General features: G+C 51.0%; 4 protein-coding genes across 6 annotated transcripts; all 4 read right to left on the minus strand.

Annotated features, from left to right (window-relative positions):
- Positions 1-249: 249 nt before the first annotated feature.
- Positions 250-2,243, minus strand: LOC133393416 (uncharacterized). The gene is made up of 2 exons (XM_061658381.1): positions 948-2,243; positions 250-869 (listed from the first exon to the last, which is right to left on the minus strand). The coding sequence occupies exons 1-2, from the start codon at positions 2,074-2,076 to the stop codon at positions 676-678; spliced, it is 1,323 nt and encodes a 440-aa protein (XP_061514365.1). The 5' UTR covers positions 2,077-2,243; the 3' UTR covers positions 250-675.
- Positions 2,244-2,614: 371 nt separating this feature from the next.
- LOC1280013 (uncharacterized) lies at positions 2,615-4,272 on the minus strand. The gene is made up of 2 exons (XM_319807.5): positions 3,087-4,272; positions 2,615-3,028 (listed from the first exon to the last, which is right to left on the minus strand). Exons 1-2 carry the CDS (start codon positions 4,201-4,203, stop codon positions 2,835-2,837), a joined length of 1,311 nt encoding a protein of 436 aa, XP_319807.5. The 5' UTR covers positions 4,204-4,272; the 3' UTR covers positions 2,615-2,834.
- Positions 4,273-4,814: 542 nt separating this feature from the next.
- Positions 4,815-18,973, minus strand: LOC1280014 (CCR4-NOT transcription complex subunit 1). Of its 3 annotated transcripts, none has more exons than XM_061658377.1 (12): positions 18,435-18,973; positions 16,300-16,506; positions 15,879-16,059; positions 11,083-15,752; positions 10,897-11,007; positions 9,271-9,900; positions 8,848-9,198; positions 8,206-8,763; positions 6,928-7,169; positions 6,631-6,841; positions 5,663-5,811; positions 4,815-5,570 (listed from the first exon to the last, which is right to left on the minus strand). In XM_061658377.1, exons 1-12 carry the CDS (start codon positions 18,534-18,536, stop codon positions 5,477-5,479), a joined length of 7,506 nt encoding a protein of 2,501 aa, XP_061514361.1. In that variant the 5' UTR covers positions 18,537-18,973; the 3' UTR covers positions 4,815-5,476. The 3 variants fall into 3 exon arrangements, with proteins under 3 accessions (XP_061514361.1, XP_061514364.1, XP_061514363.1); XM_061658380.1 differs by lacking the exon at positions 18,435-18,973 and adding an exon at positions 17,015-17,279; XM_061658379.1 differs by lacking the exon at positions 18,435-18,973 and adding an exon at positions 16,880-17,279.
- A 1,268-nt stretch (positions 18,974-20,241) lies between these two features.
- On the minus strand, positions 20,242-22,732 carry LOC1280015 (exocyst complex component 3). The gene is made up of 2 exons (XM_319809.3): positions 21,643-22,732; positions 20,242-21,571 (listed from the first exon to the last, which is right to left on the minus strand). Exons 1-2 carry the CDS (start codon positions 22,612-22,614, stop codon positions 20,330-20,332), a joined length of 2,214 nt encoding a protein of 737 aa, XP_319809.3. The 5' UTR covers positions 22,615-22,732; the 3' UTR covers positions 20,242-20,329.
- Positions 22,733-26,325: the final 3,593 nt, after the last annotated feature.

A 26,325-nucleotide genomic window follows, 5' to 3' on the forward strand; every position in this document is an offset into this window, starting at 1 on the left:
TCCGGAACCAATTGCGGAATCAATAATGGAACCGATTCCGATTCTGGAGCCGATTCCGGAACCAATTCCGGAGTTGATTCCAGAAAGTGATCCCGGACTTACTATCCGGAATCGATTCCAGAAAACTGTGGAGCTAGCCGGACTCGATTCCGACAAAAACTTCATTTTTCCCATCACTAGTAAGGACGCTTCTTCACTTTTACGGACGTTTCTGCACCTTTTAGGATAGCAATTAGTTATGCAAACGTACCAGCTAAATTACTTATTTGTGTTTTTTATGGCTATTTCTGGCCATTTCTAGCAAACCAACACTAATCCAACTCAACGTTATCGTTACACAATTTACAGTGACATACGGACGGGCACGCGCCTCGCGCTTTGGCAGCATATTTATGACACGCGTGCATGATAAAACATAGCATTTTGGTAAACACTTCATAAAAGTGATAAGTACATTTTGCAAGATTTGGTTTGGTAATCTACTCCCAAATAAGATGTGTTATCCAGATAGTAAAGAGACACGATCATAATTTCGCTACATTTGAAAAAAGTAAATATTGTTCTACTTTGATTCCTTTGCCTGGCTATGGCATATCTACGTTTTCCTACACTACCCACTAACTTTAGTTATTGTACTTTATTTTGAACGTGCAGCGTAAACTTCCGCTTCCCTTCCTACCGAACATAGCCACGTGCGTGCAGATCGTGTAGGATCGGCACGACGGCTTGCCGGAACACCGCCCCATTGTACTGCCTGTCCCGCAGGATCTCCCCGTGGCCCTCCTTGAAGAACGCATCGAAACTAAGGTCCAGATCCTTCGTACGTTCCATCGTCATGATCGGCAGAAAGGTGATCGCACAGACGAGTCCTACAAAAACGCAAGAAAAGAGCGCCATTTTAAGCGTCATTTTGTACAAATAATGCAACTCCCCCCATTGCAACATACCGAAAAACTCATTGCGACTAAACTCCTCCCTCACATCGTCCATCGTCGGTACCCTGTCGTACCCATTCTTGCGCAATGCGTCAGCCAACACGCGATGGTACTCTTGCAGCAGCTCCGCACGCCTCGCAATACGCACGTCCCGGTGCGGACAGTTGTACAGCGTGTAGACGAGGTCCAGGCCCGGACTGCCATAGTTGGAGATTTGGTAGTCCACGAAGATGATTTCCTCCACCGTCTTATCGTCCGGCCCGTACCGGAACATCATGTTGTTGCTCCACAGATCGCCATGGTTCAGCACCTCGTAACGGGCCCCCGGTTGCCGTGGCTTCACACACCCAGCAATGCGCTCCTTAAACACGGGCAGCAATACTTCCAGCTGGCGCAACACACCCCCCTCCAGCTCGGGCCATCCGCCCGCAACGGAAATGAACTTCTCCAGCCCCTTCTGTAGCGCCTGCAGTATGCGCGAGTCTTCCGGCTGCTCCTGCGGATTGTGCAGCCCGTACGCGTACCGGCTGGCGAGACGGCGCTGATGCTCTGCGCTTTGCTTCGCGTACAGCATCGAGGCGGCATGGAAGCGGGCAATCTTGCGCATCACCAGCGTCATGTGGTCGTAGTCCAGGCCACCCTTCGTCCGGTCGCACATGCGAAAGCCGAGCGCTTTCAGATCCTCGAACACGATCGTGCGCACCGGTTCGGTGGTGGCGTAGTAACACTTCGCCCCGAATTGTTCCCCCCCACCGACCAGGCGGGTGAACTCGGGCAGCAGGTGTTGGAACGTTTCCGACTCCTTGCGGAATGCGTCCAGCACGTCGAGCGTTGCGCCGCGGTCACCAATGTCCGGCATGCACTTCGCTAGCAGGCGCTTCTCGGACGCTCCGCCATCGTACTCGACCCGGATCCAGAACACATCGCTCAGGTAGTTATCGCCGCCCGCTGTTGCAGGACCTGCCGTGAACCGATCGCTTGTTACCGGGCGCTGCAGATCGTGCTCGAGGGAGCGCTGGATCAGCGATTCCGTGAGGTAGCTGGGTAGCTGGTGCTGCTGCTGCTGCTTCGGTGCTCCTGCCGTGGTGGACATCGCGGAAGTACTGTGCGGAGCGTTCGGTGTGCGATCGCCGAAGAGCATACGATTCGTCGGTAAGTGCGGATTTAACTGTCCCGCGCAAGTGATTTACGCAAATCGTGCGCCACATATCAAGCGGCATGATAAGCAGCTTTTTGTTTTCTTCTTTAGCCACGGTGACACAGTGATATTGTGCCGAGGCATATCATCATCATCATCAACAGGGGCGTTTGGGATTTGCCGAGAAGCGCCAAAGCTTCGCAACGTTTAATTACACGAGCGCTTAGAGAGAGAGTGGGGTAAAAAAGCCATTACAATGGTCCCGCAGCAGCAGCAGCAGCATTAAGAAACACAACACGAACCCCAGCTGGCCTTTAAAAGGGCAAATATTTGCCCATGAGTTACATGTGGGCGGGAATGCGTGCAATGCGGATTGGCAAACAAATAGTTAGAATAGCCGTTCGCATTGGCCGCGTTTGGTCTTCTCTCGTCGTGCCATAAATACTTATTAGTGTGTAGTTCACGTATGTGATATTAGGAATTCAATTGTACTGGGAAGCATTAACTGGGAAGAATAAAGAGAACTGGCAGCGGAAGCCAATTTAGCAAAGAATGATTTGCATGATTTTTTTTTTAAACAAAAAGCAACCGATAATAAACCTGGAGGCACGCAAACTTCTCTGTAAATAAACGCGTATCTATTCAAACTGCAAACAAAGCTGTCCAGTGTGCGCGCTATTGTTATGGTATTATTTGATGCTTTTTCGGGGCATTAATAGCAATTAAAACCTAAAATTCATAACAATTCCCCTTAATGTGGTTTAATCCAGTAGGCCCTTGGCATGGAAGCGCTCCAAAATGGGAATGACCGATTGGCGGTACTGCTTGCCCTGGTACTGAATGTTGCGTATCTTTACCGCCTGTTCCCCACCGACGAGATTCCCCATCGTGAGCTCCACCTCGTCCGTGCGCTCCATTAAGATGATCGGCAACATCGACAGTCCACTGACAAGCCCTGCAAATAATAACAATCATTTAATAACCAGAGTAACAATGTCCACACGCTAACATACCAATAAACTCATGCCGCTCGTACTCCTTCAGCACGTCCTCAAAGGTAGGGAAGGACTGCTTGTAGCCTCCATTCGACAGTCCCTCACACAGCGACTCGTGGTACAGGCGGAGCAGCCGATCGGTACTGCTTTCCCGCACCTCAAACTGCGGACAGTTGTGCAGACAGTACACCAGATCGAGCCCGGGACTGCCGTAGCTGCCCAGCTGATAGTCGACAAACAGCACGTCACTCACCGTCCCCTCGTCCGCTGCATCCTCGTACCGGAACATCATATTGTTCGTCCAAAGGTCACCGTGATTCAGCACACGGAACGTGACCTCCGGCTGGTCGTGCCGCTCCGTCAGCAGGCACTGTGCGCACCGCTTCGCGTACGTCAATCGGAGCGCTTTCAGCTTCGTCCAAATTTCACGCTTCAGCTCCGGCCAGCCGGCCGACACTTCCAGAAACGTGTCCAGCCCGTTGGCAAACATTTTCAGTCCCGGGTTGTTGCTTACATTGTCCCCAGGCTGGACCATTCCGTGCGAGTACTGGTAGGTGAAGAGCTGCCGTTCCATCGGTCCCCTCGCCACGTACACCATGGAGGCGGCATGGAACAGACCAATCTTGCGCATGATCAGCTCGCAGTGGGCAAGGTCCAGCCCGCCCCGGGTACGATCCGGCATCCGGTAGCCGAGCGCATTCAGATCCTGAAACACAACCGTGTCGGCCGGATCGCGCGTTGCGTACACGCAGTGCGCACCAAACTTGATCCTTGTTGATCCGCGCGAAACGATCTGGCTGAAGATGGGCAACAGGTTGCGGCACGTGTACACCTCCTTCATGAACGCACCGATTCGTTGGCCAAACTCCTTGACCGTCGGATCCTCCGACATGATTTTCGCCACGAGCGGGATTACCTTCGACCCATTGTAGTGGACGACGATCCTGTACACGTCGCTGCTGTAGTTGTCGCCCGGTTTGGTGGCAATCGCTGCGGTGAAACTGTCCACTTCGATCGGGTCATCGGGGAGATTTTCGTCCAGAATGTACTGCAGCAGGGATGCGTCCAGGAAGGCCGGTAATTGCTTTTCGGCAGCGGCATCTGGACGACAGGCAGCTTCACTTTCGGACGACATGTTGACTGTCACACTGCTTCACTTCATCTGCCCTTTGCTTCACGATTATGCAACGGCAGAGTGGTGGCACACCAAGCGCGACCCTCACACCTTTCTTATCAATTTGTGTTCCACTATGTCTTGCACTTGATTCGCAAAAACCACTGCCCTGTCGCTTATCCGACCAATCGAGCCCAGTGACATGGTAACGAACGATAAAACAGAAGTTATCGAGCGCTTGGTATCTTGGTAGCGTTTCGGGGAAAAGATCAATTTACACAAACCCATATGAGAATGGAAGAGAAAAAGCAAACAACGCGTGAGCTAACGGCCAAAGGTATGTGGTGATACGCGCGATTAGATTATGGTTTTGGGTGAGTTTTACCGGCACGTTCTCTCTCTCTCTCTCTCTCTCTCTCTCTGGAATACATTTGACTACAAATCGTCTTTATGTGATACGTTTCCTCTTCTAATATTTGCTATTTTTAAATGATTGCCGATAGACAATCTGTGAAGAAGCATATCACAACAAAGAGAAAAGTTGTATTGGGTATGTGCAAACAAATCTCAAGCTTTGCACAGAGACCCGGTCTGTTAAAACAACGTGACACCCATGAGACACACCACGTTCGTTAGATTTCAAATTCGAATCCCTTATTTATTACACTTATTACGAACAATTTTATATCTATATCTAGTGCATCGAGTAAAATGTATCGCACCGATCTAGAACATCCTTTTACAGTACTATTTTGCAACTCTGTACATCGCTACTTACATTATTACTCACAACAACCCAAAAAAGACGTGTAGATTCGCACACCGACCAAAAGCAACGTTAAGCTGTACCTTGGGAGGAAACGGCAATCTCCCGTCAACTTCAGCGGCCACTCCAAAGGTGACGGAGGAAAAAGTTACCGTGGCTAGGGACGAATCGTTTCGGTTTTCGATTACTTACACACGTTTTCCTAAACCTGTTCTCGCTCGCAAAATGTACAGTATCGGCTCAAATGAACTAAGATAGTTTCGCGTTTGACGTTTGATGCTTGGCTGTTCTCCATCTAATTCATCAATTTTCCTACATTAAAGAGGACGTGCACTGACTTGTTGTGACAATGGTATCGCGTATGTACAGATGGTGTGTGTTTGCCTAATTCTGTTCAGTTTTATCGTCAACCGACCACCAACGGGTTTTTTTTTGTAATTCTTTTTCTTCGGGCTGACGTTTCGGGTGTTTGATATTATCGATGCTGTGTTGCCGCAAAGCTGGAGCCTGATGTTGGCAACCATATATTTAGCTGCACTCGGTGATATCCGGCTCAACGTTTTGAATTTGCTGCTGGCTCTTGCTCGTGACCATGCACGATTTTGCCACCGATTCGAAAAGTCTACAACAAATACAATGCGCAATGAGTTAGTATAATGTGCTTCACAACTGTTCACAGTTGTAATTTGCGCTCCCAACACTACCCCTACTCACCGTTCAATTTCTGGCGCACAGTGCACGAAATCGTGATCCCAGAACTTGTAGATCGGATTTTTGATCAGCTCGATGAACGTGATCAGCAGACCCCACGGATGCGGACGATTGACGATCAGGCGCTCGAGCAAAACGCGCGTGATTTGTTCCTGCAACAGAGAAAGAATATTGTATTGCTTCCAAACTAGTGAGGGGAAAAATGAAGTTTTCGTCGGAATCGATTCCAGCTAGCTCCGAATCGATTCCGGATGGTAGATCCGGAATCAGTTTTTGGAATCGGCTCCGGAATTGAAATCGGTTATAGAATTGAAATCGGTTCCAGAATTGAAATCGGTTCCAGAATTGGAATCAGCTCCGGAATCGGAATCGGTTCCGGAATCGGATTCGGATCCGTAATAGGCTCCGGAATCGGTTACGGAATCAAAATCGGATCCGTAATCGGAATTGACTCCGAAATCAGCATCGGCTTCGAAACGGAGTCGGTTTCGGAATCTCCATTAGAATAAGCGTTTGGGTTCAATGATGCTACGTATTGATATTCGCAAAGAATCAAAGTTTACTTGTTAACGATCCATTTTTTTGGAGATTCACAGACTGATTACGCTTCTGAAATTTCTTATTTTTATTAAAGAACTGATTTTCATCCTTAATTCCATTTTTGGAGTCAATCCTGATTCCGTTACTAGGGTCAGATTACCAAATTGCGATTCCCAGGTCGATTCCGATCCCGGAATAGATTCAGGAGTCAACTCCGGAATCGGCTCATGAATCGACACCGGAATCGGCTACGAAGTCAACTCAGATATAGACTCCGGAATCGACTTCGGAGTCAACTCCGGAATCGGCTCCGGAATCGACTCTGGAATCGGAATCAGCTCTGGAATTGATTCCAGCATCGATATCGATTAGGCCCGATTAGAAGCTCCCACCACTATTCCAAACCACATCTTACACCCCACAACACCTACCTGAATGGCTTCCGAATTTGCCTCTGCGAACAGGTACAGTATGCAGCAGCTGAAGTAGTGCGTGTGGCTGTTCGGATAGCGCAGCTGGTTGGCAATCGCGTTCAGGAACAGGTAGCGTCCCTCCGTGTCCAGATCGACCGCCAGGTTTTGGAAGATATCCATGTGCGCGCTGTGTATGATCGTGGACATTGTTGGGCCCAAATTTTTCGATCTAAAACAAACGGACAAAACGGATTGTTATTAGTACGGCAAGCAAGAAGGAAAACTATCGTTTTTCTCATTTCTATGATTTCTTACCGAATATGAGCAATTGCTTGGGTGCCAACGTACAGCACCAGCGCGTTCATCAGCGGAATATTGTAGCGCGAGCCGACCTCGTTCGAGATCTGCAGATTGGAGCGCAACTCCGACAGGAAGGTGACCGGTGCGCGGGCCTTCAGGTACGAGTCGAGATCCTTCTTGAAGCTTACCGGCTGAATGGAGGACGCGTAGTTGATGGAAATCCGTGGCGATCCTCCAATATCATTCAGCATATCGACCTGAAGGAAAAATCAAGTTATTTTAACAATTAAATTCATCCATTTCTTAAGACCCTTGACAACCAGTGCTGCAAAATGTCACTGTCAATGTCATGAAAAAACCCTGACTGAAACAAAATTCATGTCAGCGTCACATACTCATTTGTGATGATCAGAGATGATAATCAAAACGATTGTTGTGACCAATACATGCTTCGTGACGATTAATTTTGCGACCACCGCTTGATCAGTCACTATGTCATGACCTTTTTTTTACTGTGATCAGTTCTGCAAAATGTCACAGACAACATAGTCATGACAAATTTCGGCTGATACAAAATCATGTCAGCGTCACGAGCTCTACTGTGATGATTAGAGGAGATGCTCAAATAGTTGGTGCGAAAATCACATGCCTGGTGACATTTTGTGCGGTCAACTCTTGGTCAGTCACTTGGTCGTGACATTTTCTGTCGGTGATCATCACGATAGCCATGGGAGATATGGAGTGCTTGCGAGTGGTTCCAAGATACCAAATGAGCATGCTTTCTCGCTCAGATTGACCCAACAGACAATCAAAGCAGGCAGAGCTAGCAAGAATGCTCATTTTGTTGCTTGGGACCACGCGCCAAGTATATTCCAAGAATGCCGTGATTGTCATTGACGGAAAATGTCGTGACCAAGTGAGTGACAAAGAGTTGGGTGCTTAAAAAATTGTCACCAAGGATGTGATTGATCCACCAAATGTTTGAGTCTCACCGCTGATAATCTCCGTTTCAGTCATGAGTGTTGGTGACTGAAACAATGGCATTAGGCAGCACTGTTCACAGCCAGAAAAATTATGATTATGCTTGCGACGACATTAAGCTCAGCTTGTCAGTCAGAGTATCGCGCTTGACTCAAGCACTCGCATGTCTTGTTCGGCATGTCATGGCGCACTTTCATTGAGTATCAGCAATGAGTTTCAAGCTACCACGGATATGTTGATTGTTATCGTTGGTGAACATCTCGTGATGCTCATGGCATTTTGCAGCACTGATTGACAACCACTCTACTCTACCTTCAGGTTCGGCGTGAACGGATCGGGCAGGCGCATGTTGCGCGGGTACGGCGACAGGATCAGGTTGCGCATCTGGATGCAGTTTGACGGGATGACGTCGCAGAACGCGAAATGGTAGTCGCACAAAAACTCGGGAAAATCGTGCAGCAGCACCAGCAGCACGCGCAGCGTACCCTTGTACAGATGCTGCACCGGCTTGGCCAGCTCGGCATTGCGCAGGAACGGGGCCAGATACTTGAACAGGTCGATCAGGAGCTGCGAGTACATGTGCCAGCCCTTCTGCTGCGGGATCTGGGCGAGCACGCGCCCGATGAAGACGCGGTGCGCGATCAGCTCGAGCCAGGAGTAGCAGAAGCCGGGCGCCGCGGACGGGCGCAGTATGTGGAACGTGTGGCAGAACGCCGTGATCACGCTGATGCTGATGTTCTCCAGGATCGGATCGTGCGTGGTCAGCTCGAGGAAGAGCATGGCGAAGATGCGATGGTAGCCGACCTGCTGGAACGCGGTCGTGTGGACCTCCTGATCGTGCAGCAGTATGCCGATGATGATACCGAGAATCTAAAAAAAGAGCAAAGGGAGGAAGAAAGGTTAAAATATGATAAATTTAAACATTTAAGCAGCACAGTTGCGATCTCTCGGTACCTTATTCAGCAGATTCAGCTTCGTGTTGGTGCTGCCACTCTCGCCGGAGTGCTTTACCAGCAGCGCAATCAGGCGAACGTACGCGTCGATAAATTGGAAGATTTTCGTTTTCGCGTTCGGCTCGTTCATGTTGCGATACGTCAGATCGATGCAGTACTGCGTGGCGAAGCGGAAGAAGCGCGTCAGCGGCTCATCACCCTTCAGTATGCCGTGCGCGTTCATCTTGCCCACAAACACGCTGAAACCCTTGAGCGGATCGCGGCACGTGTTGGGCGACAGTGCAATCGTGACCCAGTCCTTGAGCAGGAACTCGGCCCGCTCGAGAAAACCGGGTGAATCGTCAATGTCCGACTGGGGAAAGAGGGAAGAAACAAGCTTTATAGAAAGCCTGCTAAACACATGCATTGATTCAACAACACTTACCCGTGCCTGGGCTACACCCGCGTGGATGTACGAGGTCGGCCCAACGATGGCACGATCCATCAGGAACGAGTTCGGATCGTGATTGGCGCGCAGCATCTCGATCAAATGCGTCAAACCTTCCGGTGCGCGCGGGTGCGCCGTCAGCCGGTGCAGCATCTCGATCGTGCCGGCCAGATCGTTCTCCGTGATGGCCGAATTGTGCCGCTCGTCAATGAAGAACGTCTGCAGCAGCTGCATGGCGAACACGACCGCCACGTAATTGTTCCCATTGTCCATCAGCTGCACCAGCATCATGTCAAACTGCTGCATGTTAACAAAGTTGGACGTAATCAGCAGATCGACCGCTTCCACGTTGTAGCGCAGCTCCTCCCGGCACTCCAGCATGTAGCGCGTGATCGCTTTGTTCGTCCACATCGGACCGAACAGCCGATGGTCCTGCATCAGGCGCATCACGCGCAGATGGATGTCCCGGTACAGCTTGACGTGCTCGATCTGGTCCGGGATGTTGATCAAACCCTCCAGCAGGCCCTCGACCGCCTTGTTCAGCAGCGTGCAGCCGGTCAGATTGTCGAGCGAACGGTGCGCGTGAATCAAACACTCCAGCAGCTGCTCCATGTTGTTGGTGTGAAGCTAATGGTGGATGCAAACCAGTAGATTCGATTTAGTGATGAGTCGAATGTCGAAAAATGAAGTTGTCGTCGGAATCGATTTCGGCTAGATCCGAAGTTTACTGGAATCGATTCCGGATAGTAGGTCCGGAATCAGTTTCCGGAATCGATTCCGAAATTGGTTCGATTCCGATGCTGGAATCAACTCCGGAGTCGATCCGATGCTGGAATCGATTCGGATTCTGATTCCAGAACCGATTCCAATTCTGGATCCGGAAAGGGCTCCGGAAATGGTTCCAGGATCGGTTCCGAAATCGAATCCAGTTCCGGAATCGGAATCGGTTCCAGAATCGAAATCGGCTCCAGAATCGGAATTGGCTTCGAAATCGAAGTCGATCCTCATAAGAATAGGTGTTTGGATCCAATGATCCTACGTATTGATAGCCCCAAAGAATCAAAGTTCACTTGTTCTCATGGAGTGAAATAAATAAATACGTCTTCGGAATCGGATCCGGAATTGGAATCGGAATCGACTCCGGAGTTAATTCCAGCATCGGAATCGACTTCGAAATTGATTCCGAATACGGGTAGGTCCGATTCCGAGCTCCCACCACTAGTTTGTATCCAAAGATGCTACGTATTGATAGCCGCAAGGAATGAAAATATGCTTGTAAATGACCCAGTATCATTGATCTTCCCGGACTGATATCGCTTCTGAAACTTCTTTTCCAATTCACAAACTGATTCTCATTCCGGAGCTAATTCCAATTTTTGAGTCAATTTTGATTCCGTTTCTGGAGCAAATTGCGATTTCCAGATCGAATCCAATTCCGGAGCCGATTCTGATTCCGAAGTCAACTGCGGAGTCGACTCCGGAATCGACTTTGGAATCGGAATCGACTCCGGAGTTGGTTCCGAACACGGAATCGGAATTGGGTAGGTCCGATTCCGAGATCCCACCACTAGATTAGATACTTGCTACGGGCAGTAACATGTAGCCCATATCTCGAACACTTACCTGCAATATCGGCACGAGACGCGTCGTTTTGATGAACGTATCCATCTTGCTCGCCAGCTCATCGTAGATCGCACCGATCTCGTCCGGCGTAGCAACGAATGGCAGCATCTCCTAAAATCGACAACCAACACTCAATTAGTCCCTTTCACCTAGTCTCTCTCCTTCTCCCTCTGATTCACCACTTACCGCCATCTTGGGGGCAAACTGGGCCGCATCGCGCTCCGTAATCGGCAGGAAGCCGGGAATGTTGCGCGAAAACTCCTCGTACACCGCCAGCTGGCTCGGCGACACGCCGCCCACATTCAGCTTGATGCGTTCGGGCATCCGTTCTGCATGGTACGACAGTACGGCCGCGTCCCAGTAGCGCCGGCCCTCCTGCCGCGCCAGCTTGCGCAGCTGAAAGTCCTCCGCCAGTATCTTGTCCATCTCGATCGCCACCTTCTCGATGGCCGTCTTCTGGATGAACGCGGTCACCAGCTCAATGTTGTCCATCGCCAGCTGCTGGGCGGCGTGCTCAATGATCGCTTCCTTCTGCGCGCTACCGACCGCGGCCGCGAACGCCACCTTGATGTTGTTCTGAATCGTCTGCACCATCTGGTCGCGGCACGTGATCATCGCCATGCCCGCCACCAGACTGCGCGCCATATTGTGGGCCGACCGGCGCATCCGCGTCTCGTCCGAGTCGAGCGCGAAATCCTTGCGCACGATCTGTTCGGTCGTTTTGGACGCAATCTTCACGCTGCGGTCCACGATCAGCGAGATCCACTCGGAGATGGTGCGCTCCAGGCAGCTCTTCACGATCACCTTCAGGTGCGTTTGGGTGTGCAGGATCGCCACCGTCGGATGGTAAACGATGTGCTGCGCGTTCAGGCTCGGATTCGCAATGTTAATGTCGGAGTAGTGGAAGCGTGGTTCGGGTGGACCGGTCGCTGCCAGCGCCGGATCCATCGCCACGTTTGCCGGCGAGCTGGACGGTCCGCTCGAGCCCATATCGTCCGGGCCGGCCCCGGGAGGAAGCTGCGGCACGACGGCAACAACACCGCCGCCACCACCACCTCCACCACCGCCGCCCACATTACCCCCGACACCGAGTCCGGCTACGCCCGCACCACCCATCACCGCCGCGGCGGCCGTCTCCTTCGGTGGTTTCGGCTGCGACAGCTGATACTCGATGTTTTGCGCCCGCTCCGGGTCCTTCAGATAGATGGCCGGCTTCAGGTCGCTGACGTCAATGTTGAGGTTCTTGCACAGCACCTCAATTTCGAACTTCAGGTTCAGCTTCAGGTCCGGCTCCTGGTGCAGCTCCGCCAGCACGTTCATGATCGACATCGTCCACGGGTTCGGTGGCTTGAACACCTTGCTCTTCGCGCACGATTCCAGCACCTTCGCCACGAACGGCACGACGTACAGCAGCTCCTGCTGGCCCTTGTTGTACGCCTCCACCAGCAGCGACTTCACGTCGATGTCCAGGTGCAGGATCGGCTTGTTGCGCCCGAGCGTCATCATGCCCAGCCAGTGGCCGAGATTCTTCAGCAGCGAGCGGTCGGAAAAGTTCGCAATGCCCTTGTCCGACCGCAGCAGCACGCGGATGTTGCGGAACGTTTCCTTCGTCACCAGCCGGTTGATTTCCGGTATCTTGAGCGCATCGAGAAAGTTCGAGTACAGCACGTGGAAGTTCACCTCGATCGAGGCACGCTTCAGCACGAGATACTGCGCCAGCCAGGTGTAGTAATCCTTCTGCAGTATTTCCTTGATCTCCTCGCACTTCTGCTGCAGATTGATCTGGCTCAGGTTGTTGAAGATGAACGCCGTCTTGTCCTGGATGGCGTCCGGCGGCGCAATGATCTTCTCCTCCCGGTCCTGCGTCGCCACCAGCAGCGTGTCGATGTTGGTTGCGTTTGCAATCGATTTGACGCGCGGCGGTTGTCCACCGCCGCTGCTTCCACCAGTGCCACCACTGTTACCGCTTGAGCCGGCAACACCTGCACCCGACCCACCGCCACCGCTAGCACCTGCCGCTCCACCGCCGGCAGCACCGGGAGGGATTAGCTGAGCGGAAAGATTAATCTTTCCAGGCGTACCCACACCGGCACCACCGGCAGCAGCAGCGGCGGCGGCTGCGGCAGCTGCGGCTGCAGCCGCAGCCGAAGCGGACGTAGACACACCGGCCAGCGTAAGATTGCTCGTGCCGGTGACGGAGTTGCTCCGGTACAGCGGATTACCCACCGGTCCACCCCGACCGGCCGCCCCGCTCGGCATGAACTGCAAAATCGACGGTGGCAGCGGGCCCGGGCCGAGCGTTTTGTTCGGCGGCTCCTGGCCCTGCGACCCGTACTCGATGTACTCGATCAGGTGCGCCGGAAACTCGCTAAAGTGCGCGATCGAGTGCACATACTCGCAGTACTTCGGGTACAGGTGCAGCTTGTTCTTGAACCGGTCCAGCGCGGTAATGCCGAAGTAGTACATCTTCGTGCCTTCCGGCTTTTTCAGCGCATCGAGCACGCAGCGCAGCGCCAGCCCGAGCGCCACGTACGTGGTGACGAGATTGCGCTCCACCATGCCGCCGAACAGCTGGGCCGTCGTCTGCAGCTCCTTGTCCGGGTACTGGGGGAAAAACTTGTACTCCTCGAACAGGTTGCGCAGCATGCACTGGTACACGTCGTTCTCGTGCCGGTTCGGCGAGTCCTTGTAGCGCTGCAGCATGTCCAGCACCTCGTCGATCGACAGCGTCGGATGCGGCGGCAGGTTGTAGATGCGCTGGAAGTAGCTGTTCGCCTCGTCCTCCACCTCCTTCGAGACGGGCAGCGGTGCGTCGGCCGTGAACGGGGCGAGCGCCTGGGTGGGAATGCCGGCGGCGCCGGCTGCCGCCGCCGCCCCGAGCTTATCGTTCGGCGTTTGCTGCAGCCGGCTGAGCGTGCCGGCCTGGGCAGCGGCGGCCGCACCGGGCGGCAGCGGCATCATCGGGAACGGGCTGCTCGAGGGCAGCAGGCGCGAGGGCGACGGCGGCGTCGCAATGATGTTGTTGAAGCTGAACGCGCTGTTGCCGCCGCCGGGGCCACCGATGCTAAGGCCGCCAATGTTCGCGGTCAGGCTGTTGAGCGAGTCCACCATCGGGGGTAGCAGCTGGCTGCCCATCGCATTGGCACCGAACGCTTCCAGACCGCGGTGCGACCGGAGCACGCCGGGCGGCGGCGGCTGCTGCTGCTGCTGCTGGGGCGCCTGCTGCTGCTGCTGTTGCTGCTGGGCGCGCGACTTCGAGTTCAGCAGCATACCGTACTGCATCATGCTGTGGATCATGTCCGCCACCTCCGGCGTACAGCTCGCGATGCACGCCTGCAAACAGTTCAGTATGGTGATGAGCGTTTCGGGCGGCAGCTGGGACGACTTCGGGATCTGCTCCTCGCTGTACTTGCCGCCCAGGATTTGCGGGCAGCGGCGCTGCAGAAACTTCAGTATCGTCTTCACGAACGGTTCGCCGTGGTCGCGTATCTTGTCCGCCAGCCACTTCTCCAGCTTGAGGTACTCGCGGCGCGACGCCAGACAGGCCAGATCGATGATGAACATGTACGTGCGAATGTTGAGCAGATTGGACAGCGCCTTCAGGTCCTGCGCCACGTCGAGGATGCGGGACAGCCGCGACTGGTCGCCCTCCCCGACCATGTACCAGTCGGACATGGCGTGCAGGATGATCGGGCGCAGCGTCACGTTGAACGTGGAATGGTTCCAGGCGTGGTGCAGTATCGTGCCCGCGTTCGGATGGTTGCCGAGGAAGATCGGCACCAGATTGGTGAACAGCTCCTGCCGGGCCGTCGTCATCGGCGGGTTGATCTGCAGCAGCGCGAGAAACAGCACGTCTGGGCAGAGCGAACCGGGCACCTTGAAAATCTTCATCACCTTCTCGCTCAGGTTCGCATGGTCCGCGATGTACAGCAGCACGTCCACCAGGTGGAGCGACATCCAGCAGGCCACCTCCTTGCTGTCCGTCTCCGGCGGCGTCTTCAGCAGATCGAGCGACACGCTCGTGTAGATGTGGTCGGCGAACGAGTACAGGTCGGAGTTTTTCAGTATCAGCGAAATGATCGACAGCTGACCCTCGACGTTCGTCCACCGCTGATACAGACACTCCACCGGGAAGGTTTGGCCCATGTTGCTCGCCTGCATGCCCATCTTCACGATCGTCAGCAGCAGCGACAGCCCGGCCCGGTCCTTCAGCAGAAACTCCGGATGGTCCAGCGCTACGCACACCTCCTTCCAGTTAAGGGCAGGCACTACCTCCTTCAGCGCCTGCACCAGCACCTCCGGCTTCCAGGTGGTGACTTCCGACGCGGACGACCCCCCATTGCCATCCTTGCCCTTCTGGCCGGACGGATCGCCACTGCCCTGCGGCCAGAAGGCGCTCGGCGTCGGCAGATTGATGCTACTCTCCGACAGCGACTCGTGCGTCAGGCACATGGACGACACAATCTTCGCCACATCCTGCGGTGTGATGTCGCGCCCGCCCACCTTCAGCAGATGGTTCCGGCAGTCGTCGAGCGTCGCGGTGAACGAGTAGCCCACCTCCACGACCAGATTGGTCCAGGACGTTTTCATGATCGACGATTGCAGGATGCTGTGCGTGTTGAGCTTCAATATTTCGGCCGAAATTTCCGAACTCTCCGCGTACAGCAGCGGCGCTAGGATGAGCGGCACGCGGTCGCGCGGAAAGTCGCGGCACAGCTGGCTCCGGAAGCGTTCGTACGTTTGGTCGGTAAGCCCGAGGGCGGTGTGCCGGCCGTACGAGATTAGGGACAGTATCTGCTGCAGAAACTCGGGCGATACGTCGTTAAGGCTGCCCTCTACGTTGTTGCTGCCCGAGTCTGGTGCGAAAGCGAATCGAAAATGGGAAGAAATGTAACGTTTAGTTTGAAAAAGGAAAGCACGAACATCTGCACAACAATGAAGCATGTTTTGCTTTCAATAGGAAACAGTGCCTTTTCACTCACCAGAGTCGATGTAGGTCTCGATTAGCTCGGTGAGACAGTTCTTAAGGTGCGCTTCCGCAAACCGCACTATCTCCGGCTGTTCCGAGTGCAGCAAAGCGATCGAAAGCGCCGTTTCCTGGATCGGTGTACAGGAGAGCGTTTTCGAGATCTGTGCCAGCAGGTTCGACGTCGGCTTCAGGGACTGTGCGTGTATAGGTAGCAACAATCGGTCACAAAGCCAGCCATGCAGAACAACGCATCCGCAAGAGCGCACGAGAGAGACAGAGGCACAGTGAGAGGGAGCGCCAATGAGAGAGAGAAAGAGTAAAAAAAACACAAATTATTATGGTTCAATATGTCACAGCCAAACGCATTCGGGCACACACAGTAGGCGCGACCACCTCCATTTTGCTCCCCGCAACCATTACCAGCGGGCACTTACCTTTTGCTGCGGGAACGGATTGTCGACGGCGAAGCAAACGTTGGCGACCAGCTGCGGTTTATTTGTCAGGCTCGCGAGTTCCGTGGCCAGTAAGCGAGCCTGGCAATAACCCCTGGCGGCGGAATGTGTGGCGTCCCCGAAGTCGATCGAGGAGAACAGACAACGCAGCAAGTGACGGTCGGCCTCTAGTCCGAAGTCCTTCACCAGCTACAACACCAGTAGGGGGGTGAAGTTGGGGGTTTCGGGAAGGCGAGAAAATTCCCAGGCACGTAACACAGCAGGCCCGAAAGTGTTACCCGGGAGGGTAAGATGAAGACGACCACCCGCCGGAACCGATGGAGAAGAAGCAGGACGCATTCACCGAGAGACAAAAAAAAAGAAAGAAAAGGAAGAAAACGTATCGAAATAAGATTATCACAGTTTTTTGTGTTAAGATTTGCCCCCTTCCAGACAAAAGAACGCTACCACAGAGAGGCGGCGGCGTGCGCGGCCGAAGCAACTGGAACACTTTCGATAAAAATGACCGTGACACGGAGGGGGAAAACAAGAAAAGAAGTAACACACAAAAGTTCTTGCAAACCTTTCTTCACACCGTGAACGACCGAGGCTGTCGCCCTGCCTGGCTGCCGCTGCGCGTTTTTCGGGGAAAGACGGACCCCCGCCGCAGCAGAAGAATGGAACCGAACAGAAGTATTGGTGAGACGATTATTCCTACCCGTGCCGTGTAACTACTTCACTCCTTGGTCCCCTTTTTTGTTTGGTCACAACTCCAGCAAAAACGGCTTGCCCGGAGAATTTTCCATCGTTTTATGCGTTTTTCCTATTCCTTTTTCCTTGGCTTATTTCACCGTAAAACCCGTGTGCACCCTTGTAGGCAACAGAAGAAAGCCCCGTGTACTGCACTCTCCAGATCCAAAGTCGCTTCTCTTTCACTTCCGATCAAACAACATGGCGGAGCATGGAATGACTGCTGGCAGCATCGGCTACGCTCAACAGCAACGCCGCCATCGGTGCTGGTGCTGGACGGGCAGCTGTCAGTGCGGTGCTGTAGCAGCAGCCGCAGCAGCAGCTCGGAAAGAAGATGGGAAGGAAGAAGAAAACGGCAAACGTCACATCGGTTGCCCTGGGCGAAAGGGAGCAGCAGGCGCTTACGAAACACAAACAACTCACGGAAGCATATATCAATTTGCCATTTTTATAGCTGCCCGTTTTGGGGATTGGATAAATTTGCATTAAATGGTGGAGAATTTAAAGGCAAACAATTCCTTTTTGTAGAAAGCTTAAATTTTAGTGGATTTTGACACTGAATTCACAAACATTTTGAGCAGCTTTTATGTGGAATATTACGTCCATTGACATTCCTCTGCATGTGCAGCACGGTAACGTGTTCCAGCAGGGTCAGGAAGAAAGGCAAAATAGGATTTAAAAAACCTTATGCACCTAGCATGGCTTTGAGCGGCAATATCCACAAGGCTGCTCATTTAAATACAAGTCCCTCCTACACACTCGAAGTGCAAACAAATGAATCATTCTCTACATTCAGTGCCGTTCATTGGCTGGAAATTCAATCGTTGGGTGACAGGGTGACATTACCAACACATTCAGCGCGCTCGCAACATATCAATTGTCGTAATATTTGTGCAATGAACGGTTGATACAATAGAGAAGCACCTGCCGAGCAATAGCTCGTCCCCCGTAATACCTAGCACAGCTCGTCTGGCCGTCAAATCATTCGTTCCTCTATTACGAACATCCTATAAATAGCTTTTTGCTTCCTCAACCACACAACCGCACTCGAGACCACTCCGCAGCGTAGAATCGCGAGCAGAATTGCAGGCAAGATTCTGAGCAGGCTACGACACTGTTCCATTCCATGCCACCGAGTAGCTCCTCTGCCCGAGCTTTACGTATTTTATAAACATTCCACAACAATGCGCGCGCCCCCGCCCTACTGGGCCGAGAGGTAGGGTTTGCCCTGTTTCGACTTTCTCCCGAGCGATTGCTTATGTTTTTGCCACGGGTCTGGCCACGGGTCTGGCTGTTCACAACCTTTCGCAGTCCGCACTTTCTTTTGCTGTGCTGCTCACGCGGGGGACGTTGATCTCATCCCACCCAAATGGGGGTTTTCCACCTACCTGCGCTAGCTGACGTGCTGTGGCCGGGGAGTTTTTCTTGTTCACGTTCGACACTAAGTGAGCGATCTGCGATAAGGCGTATGTGAAAGGCTCTTGGTTCATGCTTCCATCCAAATCGATTCCGAGCGCTTACAACACGGCGGTTGCAGCCCTCCCCAAGTGTGCCACGGCAGAAATTGGTAGGATGACGACGGCCGCGGGGATCTTTCGCGTGGCCGAGGACGGGACTCACTTGGACCGACGTTCGAGAGCGTAACACACAGGATTGCTGCCACACACCACACCACGCTTGCCTCGCTAGAAGCGATGGTTCCTGTTTTCCTGCGCGTTTTGTTTGTTGACGACTGTGTAGTCTCCGTGCGTTTTTTGTGTTGTTGTGTGCCGTGGGCTTTCTGGGGAGGCGATGTGTACAGCGACAGCAAGGGGCCCTGGCACGCTGGCGAACGGATGATGCAAACAGACACTTTTTCTCCTCCGTTTCGATTTGTTGACGACGACGACGTGCGTGATTGAACTGGGCAGCACCAGCTATCGGGCGTTTGACAGCTCAGCTGACACAGTTTGACAGGGATGGCGGTGAGCGATTTTCTTGCTTTCAAGCAAGCGGCGGTGCTGGTTGCCATAATTTGTGCCATAAAATTAAAAGGAGGGAAAAATCGCGAAATTTCCTGGAAATTAACTAGAATTTGTTTTTAGATTGTGTGTTAAATACTGTTCCAGAAGTAGATCACAGATTTATTCCAGTGTAAGTATTGTTTTAAAAGCCATTCCGGGTTTGTTACGGTGCCTTAACCCATTTCGATCTGAGAACCTGTCCCGAGCACAATCCGGGACAAGAATCTCGTAGACCCTATTCCGGTCGTGTGGCTCAACCCAATTTTATTTCGGCCGTGGACCATAATCCTTCATAACATAAAACCAAATCTCACCTTTGAACTTTGAACTCATTCTGAACTAATGATGGGAAAGACGAAGATTTCGGTGGAATTGATTCAGCTCCAAAGTTTTCGGGAATCGATTCCGGATATAGGTCCGGAATCAGTTTGTGGAATCTATTCTGGTATCGAAATCCGAACCGGCTCCGTAATCGGAGTTGGCTCCGGAATCGATTCTGACTTTAGAATTGGTTCCGGAATTGGAATCAGAACCGGCTCCAGAATCGATTCTGACTTCGGAATTGATTCCGGAATCGACTTCGGAATGGGTTCCAGAGTCGAAATTGGCTCCGGCATCAGAATTGGCTCCGAAATCAGAATTGGCTTCGAAATCGGAGTCAGTTTCGACATCCTCATCTCTTTTGTGATCCGTTTGGATCCAATGATGCTAAGTATTGATATCCGCAAAGAACCAAAAATTACCTGTAAACGATCCATTCTCCTGGAGATTCTCGAACTGATTTCGCTTTTGAAACATCTTATTTCAATTCAAGAACTGATTCTCGTTCCGGAGTGAATTCCATTTCTGAATCCTGATTCCGTTACCCGAGCCCATTGCTATTTCCAGGACGAATCCGATCTGGCTTCCGATTACAAAATCGATTCCAAAATTGATTCCAGGGTCGACTCCGGAATTTGCTTCGGAATAAACTCCGGAATTGGCTACGAAATCGACTCCGGAATTGGGAATTCTTCGGGAAAGCATCGGAATAGGCTCCGGAATTGATTCCAAACACGGAATCGAAATCAAGCAGGTCCGATTCCGAACTCCCACCACTATTCTCAACCTGTTCCGGTTCTCCCAGAAAAACCCAGAATTTATCTCGAACATCCCTCCATGTTCTTCCCATCGTCAGACACGTCACCGTGAATAATGTTAGGTAGAATGTGTATATTGATAACATTACACTTAATAACATAAGAAATAATACGATAACATCTAATATCCATGTTCGCCCCCTACCACAGCTTATCGGAAAACACAATCTCCTTGAAAATTGCGTCCTGCTTGTCGTGGCTGATGGTCGACTTGCGCGAAACCAACGCATCCTGTACCTTCTCCTTCAGCTCGCTGCTCTTAAAATCATTCCGCAGATAGAACAACCGTACCAGATGGTCCTCCGTAATCGACGGGTACGACGACAGCACCGAGTGCAGATCGAGCACCAGCATCTCCGCGTCACAGTTCAGCAGCCCGGCCAGATTGGCAATAACATCAATCGGTGAGTCACCCTTCGCCACGTTCGGGGCCACCTTTTCGAAGAACACCTTGATCTGCTTCGCCTCCTTGGCGATTTTCTTCGCCAGCACCTCACACTCGGCCCGGTTTTTGTTCAGCCGCTTCGAAAGCATCGCCCTGATGTACCGCTTGGCGACCATTTTCTGCGCCTCGCCGATCACGTACTCAAAGTTGGCGGTGCGCAAATGGTTGTAGTCCTGGAAGTAGTCCTCCAGCGTGACGCAGATCGTATCGACCGACACGGACGAGGTGGTCCACTTGGCGGTGAACAGCTCGTTGAAGTGTCCTTCCAGATCGAGGAACGCTTCCTCTAGCAGCACAAGGCCCGTTTCGTCCCGCAGCGTTTGGTACGTTTTGACGAGCTTTTCAAACTCTTCGTAGTGTTGCGTTTTCGATTTCGGCCAGTAGAGTTGCTTCAGCTGCTGGGCAATTTCAATCATCTGCTGACAGTTGTTCACGATCGTGATGATGTGCTGGGTGAAGAAGGGCGCTTGGCTGCGGTCCCGGAAATGGCGCTCCTTGTACTCGATCACGGCGGTGCGATAGATGTGGCCGTACTTGGTCATCTGCTGGATGCTTAGTATGAGCGCGTTGAACGTCAGGTCCGAGTGGGTCGTGTTGGTGACCTGCAGATTTTGATCAATCATCTGGTAGATGATCATCGGGGCGGACGTGTGGTAGTACTGGTCGCTCGTTTCCATCTCGACACCGTTGATCCAGTCCGCCTTCTCCGTTTCCAGCGTCTTGGTCATCCACTCCTGGTAGTTCCGTTCCATCGTGCGCAGGTAGGCCGTTTCCATCTCGTGCAGGCGCTGCTTGCTTACCAGCGGCCCAACGTCGGACAGGTCAATCAGGAGGTCGGGATGTTGCATCAACTCCCGGCCGGGGTAGGTGTTCATGATCCAGGACAGTATCGTCACGTACTCGTTACCCTCCAGCCCTGTTTGTATGAGTTCTTCGAGCTAAAATACAAAGAAAAAGTTCATGTTCGAACCGCCGAGCAGGAGCGCTGTCATGCCGCAACCGTACTTACATATTTGGACATTGCGTTGTGGTACATTTTCACGTACTCGTTCAGTATGTTGTAGTGCGGAGGAAAGCAAGGCACGCAAAGCGACTTTACCACGCGCAAATCCTCCAGCAGGAACTGCCTGGTCAGTTCGAGATCCCGTACCAGCCACATCTTGTTGTCGGACCGTTCCTCCAGCTTCGATCCTTCGATGCGCTGTACCACCGCTTCGTTCAGCACATCCAGTGCCTTTTGGCGCCAGCGTTTCGGTCGCCCGGGCGCTATGAAGCCCGTATTTTTCTGCTGCTGCAGCGCGAACGCATCGGCCTTCTCCTCGCGCTCAATAATGCGCAGCGCCGTAACGATCACGGTCGGCTCCTTGCGCACCGTGTTGAGCGTACGCTGCAGCACGAGCCTTATTTTCTTCTCCAGCGTCACCGAAACCGTCTCCACCTTTTCGAAGTACCGCTTGAGCGTAATCTTATCGTGGGCGTTCTGTTTCGGCAGCTTGTGCAGCTCGTACAGCAGATCGTCGCGCGAGTTCTCCAGATCGGACAGACACTGGTGGGCGTGCAGCAGCTTATCCTCCTCGATCCACTGCATCGCCTTGTCCACGCTGGACTGGACGGTGAAGATGTGCTTCAGGTTTTCCATCGCCGTCATGTACTGGGAATGTTTGGCATTTTCGTCCCGCACGCTCTCGAGCGTATCGTACACGGCCGGCACGTCGGTGAGCATCGCGACCGCGTTCTTCATCCGGTCGCCGATCTCCTGTATCTGGTCCAGGGCGGTCTGCAGCTTCTTTACGCCTATCTTCACATCGTCCGTTTGGTTCTGCATGCACGATTTGAGCTGTGCATCCATCGACAGGTTCTTGCGATAGATGCGCCGTCGATACTGGTCCACCTTCTCCATCTGGTTGGAGCGCTGAAACATGTTCTTCACCTCGTTCAGGGCCGCTTGGCGCGCTTCCTGATGAATCTGCTCGAGATCCATCGTGCAGGGTTGATAATGTTTTAGGGGAAAAGTGAACACGAAAGCACGCCCCACGAATCGATCAATGGCTCCCACCCGTTCCAGGTGATGTGGTTTGTTGTTGTTGTTTGTTGTCAGGCAGATGACATAAACAAGCTGGAGCACGCTCACAGAGTACCCCTCAGTCCGAAAACCGGTTTTTGCGAGCTCGTCAACGCTCGAAATCGGTGCGATTTTCTCTCGCTGGCGATGCTTTTTGTAAGTACAGTAGAACGTCGGTTATCCGGGGACGGATTAAACAGCGGGTGGCTTACGTGCGCATGAATTTGATAGTTGGCCAATCGTGGCGAACATTTTCTGCGATGACCAGCTTAGCAAAAACATTTGTTGTGCAGCTATCTAGAGTTTAGTGATTTTTTCAACTTCATTTTTGATAAAGAACAATTATTAAACCTATTGTTATTCATTCAGATTCAAATTAAAACATAAAAGTATTTAAATCAAAAGTTATAAATACAGGGTAGTGCCGTTTATCCGGGCTTCTCGAGACTTGACCTCGCCCGGATATGCGAATAACATAGACAATGAGTCAAATTATATATTTTATCACCAATTCCTGATTAAGTTTTGGAAAATTTTATAATTTTTTGATAAAAATAACCAAGTTTTTAGTAACTTCATGTTTTTACAATGAGTATATTTGAAATTTGCCATGAATTATAGTGTTTTTTTGTTATGACAATGTGCTCTTATACAGGCGGTCCCCGAGATACACGGTTAATGGGGACCGAAAACGTCCGCAAAATACCGCGTATCTCGAATTTTCGCGTAAGTCGAATCTCTTGATTTCCAGCTAAAATATCACTAATTTTCGTGTAGTTTTGCAAGTAGGGGGTAGTTTTAGCCTCGTTATGAATTATTTGAGGTGATTCTGACTGAATATAACAGTTTTAAACCTTTTGAAATAGTTTTTAACATTCCATCGAAACGGAAATTATTTGGCAATTTACAATTGATGTGTCAAATCAGTACAATTTGCTCAAAGAACTGTCAAATTTAGAAAACCGCGTATCTCCGAATCCGCGTATAAGAGGTACCGTGTATCTCGGGGACCGCCTGTAACCGCTTTTTCAAATATCCTCCTCATAACGCAATGTCACCTTTGTATTGAACTGTCATTTCTAAAGGTACCCGGATAAACGGCGCTCCACTGTAATAAAAAATATATAGAGGATCACGACAATGTTCAAATGTGTTTTTCTTCTTCTATGAGTTCCACCTATACCAACGCTTGTTTGATATAATTCGTAATCTGAATGAATAACAGTACAGTCTGTTCCCGAGTTACGCGGTTTATGCGTTCCCGAGGAATCCGCGTAACTCGAATATCCGCGTAAGTCGAATTTCACGTTTTTTGACTAAAATACTATTAATTACTCGGATTTTTTTATTTTATTTAGTACTTTTATACACTTTATCATTTATTTAATATATTTTGTGTAGAAAATCCTAATATTTCAGGCTTTTAAACGGTTTCAATTTGTTAGCAAAAAGGCAATTTCTACCGAACTTGAAGCAAATTGTACTGATTTGACATTTAATCTGTCATATTTCAAAAACCGCGTATCTCCGAATCCGCGTAAGTCGAGAACCGTGTAACTCGGGAACAGACTGTAGATTTAACAATTATTTTTTTTAATCAAAAATGAAGTTGAGGGCTGGAGCAGGTGGAGCAGCATGTCAGCAGAATCGCAATGAAGTAACTGTTGAATAAGTGCAACGCGCAAGAAGTCGATCCGCACATATGTAAACGACGACAAAGGCTAAGCGGGACGTCGAATAAGCAAGAACGTCAGATGTTGAATAAACCTCGCTCTTTTTTGCTAAAACCTTCAACCAGACAACACGTGCGTAAGAATCCTCTTTGAATCGACAAATATTTAACAGGTTATGGGCCCAGATCCACAAAAATGTCCGAAATCGTGAAAAATACCGGAATCGAACGACTGGTAGGACGAGAGAACTGGTCGACATGGAAATTCGCTGTGCAGACGTTTTTAGAAGTCGAAGACCTGTGGGACGCCGTCGAGCCTATTGTGAAAGCCGACGGAACAGTAGAGGCCGTGAATCCCGTAAAGGATAAGAAAGCGCGAGGTAGAATCATATTGCTGTTAGAACCGCATAATTATTATCATGTGAAAGATACACGAACGGCTCAAGAAGCTTGGAAGAAGCTGTGTGACGCGTTTGAAGAAACGGGCTTAGCACGAGAAGTTGGTCTGCTTTACAAGCTAATTAGAACCGACTTGGAGAGCTGTGGATCTATGGAACAGTATGCGAACAAAATGATTTCTACATGCCACCAATTAAACGCGATCGGTTTCACGATTGCAGAACGATTTGTTGGTGCGCTTCTCCTTGCTGGGTTGCCTGAACGTTATCAGCCGATGGTAATGGCATTAAAGAATTCAGGCACAGCTATAACGGGCGATTCGGTGAAAACGATTCTGTTGCAAGAGGAAGAAGATTCGACGCATGAAAAAATATGTGTCGTGAAACGTGATACACACAAGCTACGCGTAAAGAACCAGCCTAGAAGATTTGATCACAAAGGCCCCAAATGTTGGAAATGTCATAAATTTGGCCACATCGCTAGACAATGCGATGATCAATCTAATGCAAGATCGAATGCGTTTGGAGCGTTTCTGTTAAGTGTTGGTGAAGGTGCAGAGAGCGATTGGTATGTGGATTCTGGTGCCACGATGCATATGACACGTAACCTCAAACTCTTGGAAGCCGTGAAAGATAGAAGCGGAACGGTCCTGGCTGCGAATAATAGGACCATGCAGGTTAAAGCATGTGGCACTGCAAAACTTTATCCGGCTAAGAGTAGACAAGGGGGTATTCTACCGGTTCACGATGTTCACTATATTCCCAATCTTTCGATGAATTTGCTGTCGGTGTCACGAATAGTGCAAAAGGGGAATACAGTCGTGTTTGATAACGAAGGATGCCGAATAATGAATTGTGATGGCATTGTTATTGCGACTGGTGTGATGGAGAACGATTTGTTCAAGATAATCGAACGGAAATCGTGTGAACGAAATAAGGTACTGGCATGCTCAGATCATTCGATGGAAATATGGCATAAGCGGTTGGGCCATATGAATGCAAGCAACCTGAGAAAGATGGCCAATGGTGTCGTGAATGGTATGCGAATGAACGGAAAAGATTCGATTGGTGATTGTCGGATTTGTCCGATGGGAAAGCAGACGCGGTTGCCTTTTAGTAAGAGTGGAACGAGAGCTGATGGATTGCTGGAAGTAATACACTCGGATATTTCTGGTCCCATGGAAGTGTCATCATTGGGAGGTAATCGTTATTATATAACTTTTATTGATGATATGTCGCGACGAGTGTGGGTGTACTTTTTGAAAAGCAAGTCAGCTGATGAAGTGCTAGAATGCTTCAAAGATTTCCATGTGAAGGCAGAACGTCAGAGTGAGAGAAGAATGAAAGTGCTTCGAACGGACAATGGCAAAGAATACATCAATGCAATATTTCTAAAATATTTACAGAAGCATGGCATACGGCATCAGACAACAAATGAGTACACGCCGGAACAGAATGGCATGGCAGAACGTGCAAACCGAACAATTGTGGAAAAAGCGCGTTGTATGCTGTACGAAGCGAAGTTGCCGAAAACATTCTGGGCAGAAGCTGTGCAGACAG

Source organism: Anopheles gambiae, chromosome 3 (assembly GCF_943734735.2).
Source record: "Anopheles gambiae chromosome 3, idAnoGambNW_F1_1, whole genome shotgun sequence".
Taxonomy (NCBI): Eukaryota; Metazoa; Arthropoda; class Insecta; order Diptera; family Culicidae; genus Anopheles; species Anopheles gambiae.

What these genes read in the sequence shown, in the direction of transcription:
- LOC1280013 (XM_319807.5), bottom strand. Translation starts at nt 4,203, where the DNA reads ATGTCGTCCGAAAGTGAAGCTGCCTGTCGTCCAGATGCCGCTGCCGAA. An exon ending in CGAGCGGCATGAGTTTATTG is followed by an intron (nt 3,029 to 3,086) that starts GTATGTTAGCGT and finishes TATTATTTGCAG; the next exon opens with GGCTTGTCAGTGGACTGTCG.
- LOC133393416 (XM_061658381.1), bottom strand. Translation starts at nt 2,076, where the DNA reads ATGCTCTTCGGCGATCGCACACCGAACGCTCCGCACAGTACTTCCGCG. An exon ending in TAGTCGCAATGAGTTTTTCG is followed by an intron (nt 870 to 947) that starts GTATGTTGCAAT and finishes GCGTTTTTGTAG; the next exon opens with GACTCGTCTGTGCGATCACC.
- LOC1280015 (XM_319809.3), bottom strand. Translation starts at nt 22,614, where the DNA reads ATGGATCTCGAGCAGATTCATCAGGAAGCGCGCCAAGCGGCCCTGAAC. An exon ending in ACAACGCAATGTCCAAATAT is followed by an intron (nt 21,572 to 21,642) that starts GTAAGTACGGTT and finishes TTTGTATTTTAG; the next exon opens with CTCGAAGAACTCATACAAAC.
- LOC1280014 (XM_061658377.1), bottom strand. Translation starts at nt 18,536, where the DNA reads ATGAACCAAGAGCCTTTCACATACGCCTTATCGCAGATCGCTCACTTA. An exon ending in CGAGACCTACATCGACTCTG is followed by an intron (nt 15,753 to 15,878) that starts GTGAGTGAAAAG and finishes CTTTCGCACCAG; the next exon opens with ACTCGGGCAGCAACAACGTA. An exon ending in AGTTTGCCCCCAAGATGGCG is followed by an intron (nt 11,008 to 11,082) that starts GTAAGTGGTGAA and finishes TGTCGATTTTAG; the next exon opens with GAGATGCTGCCATTCGTTGC.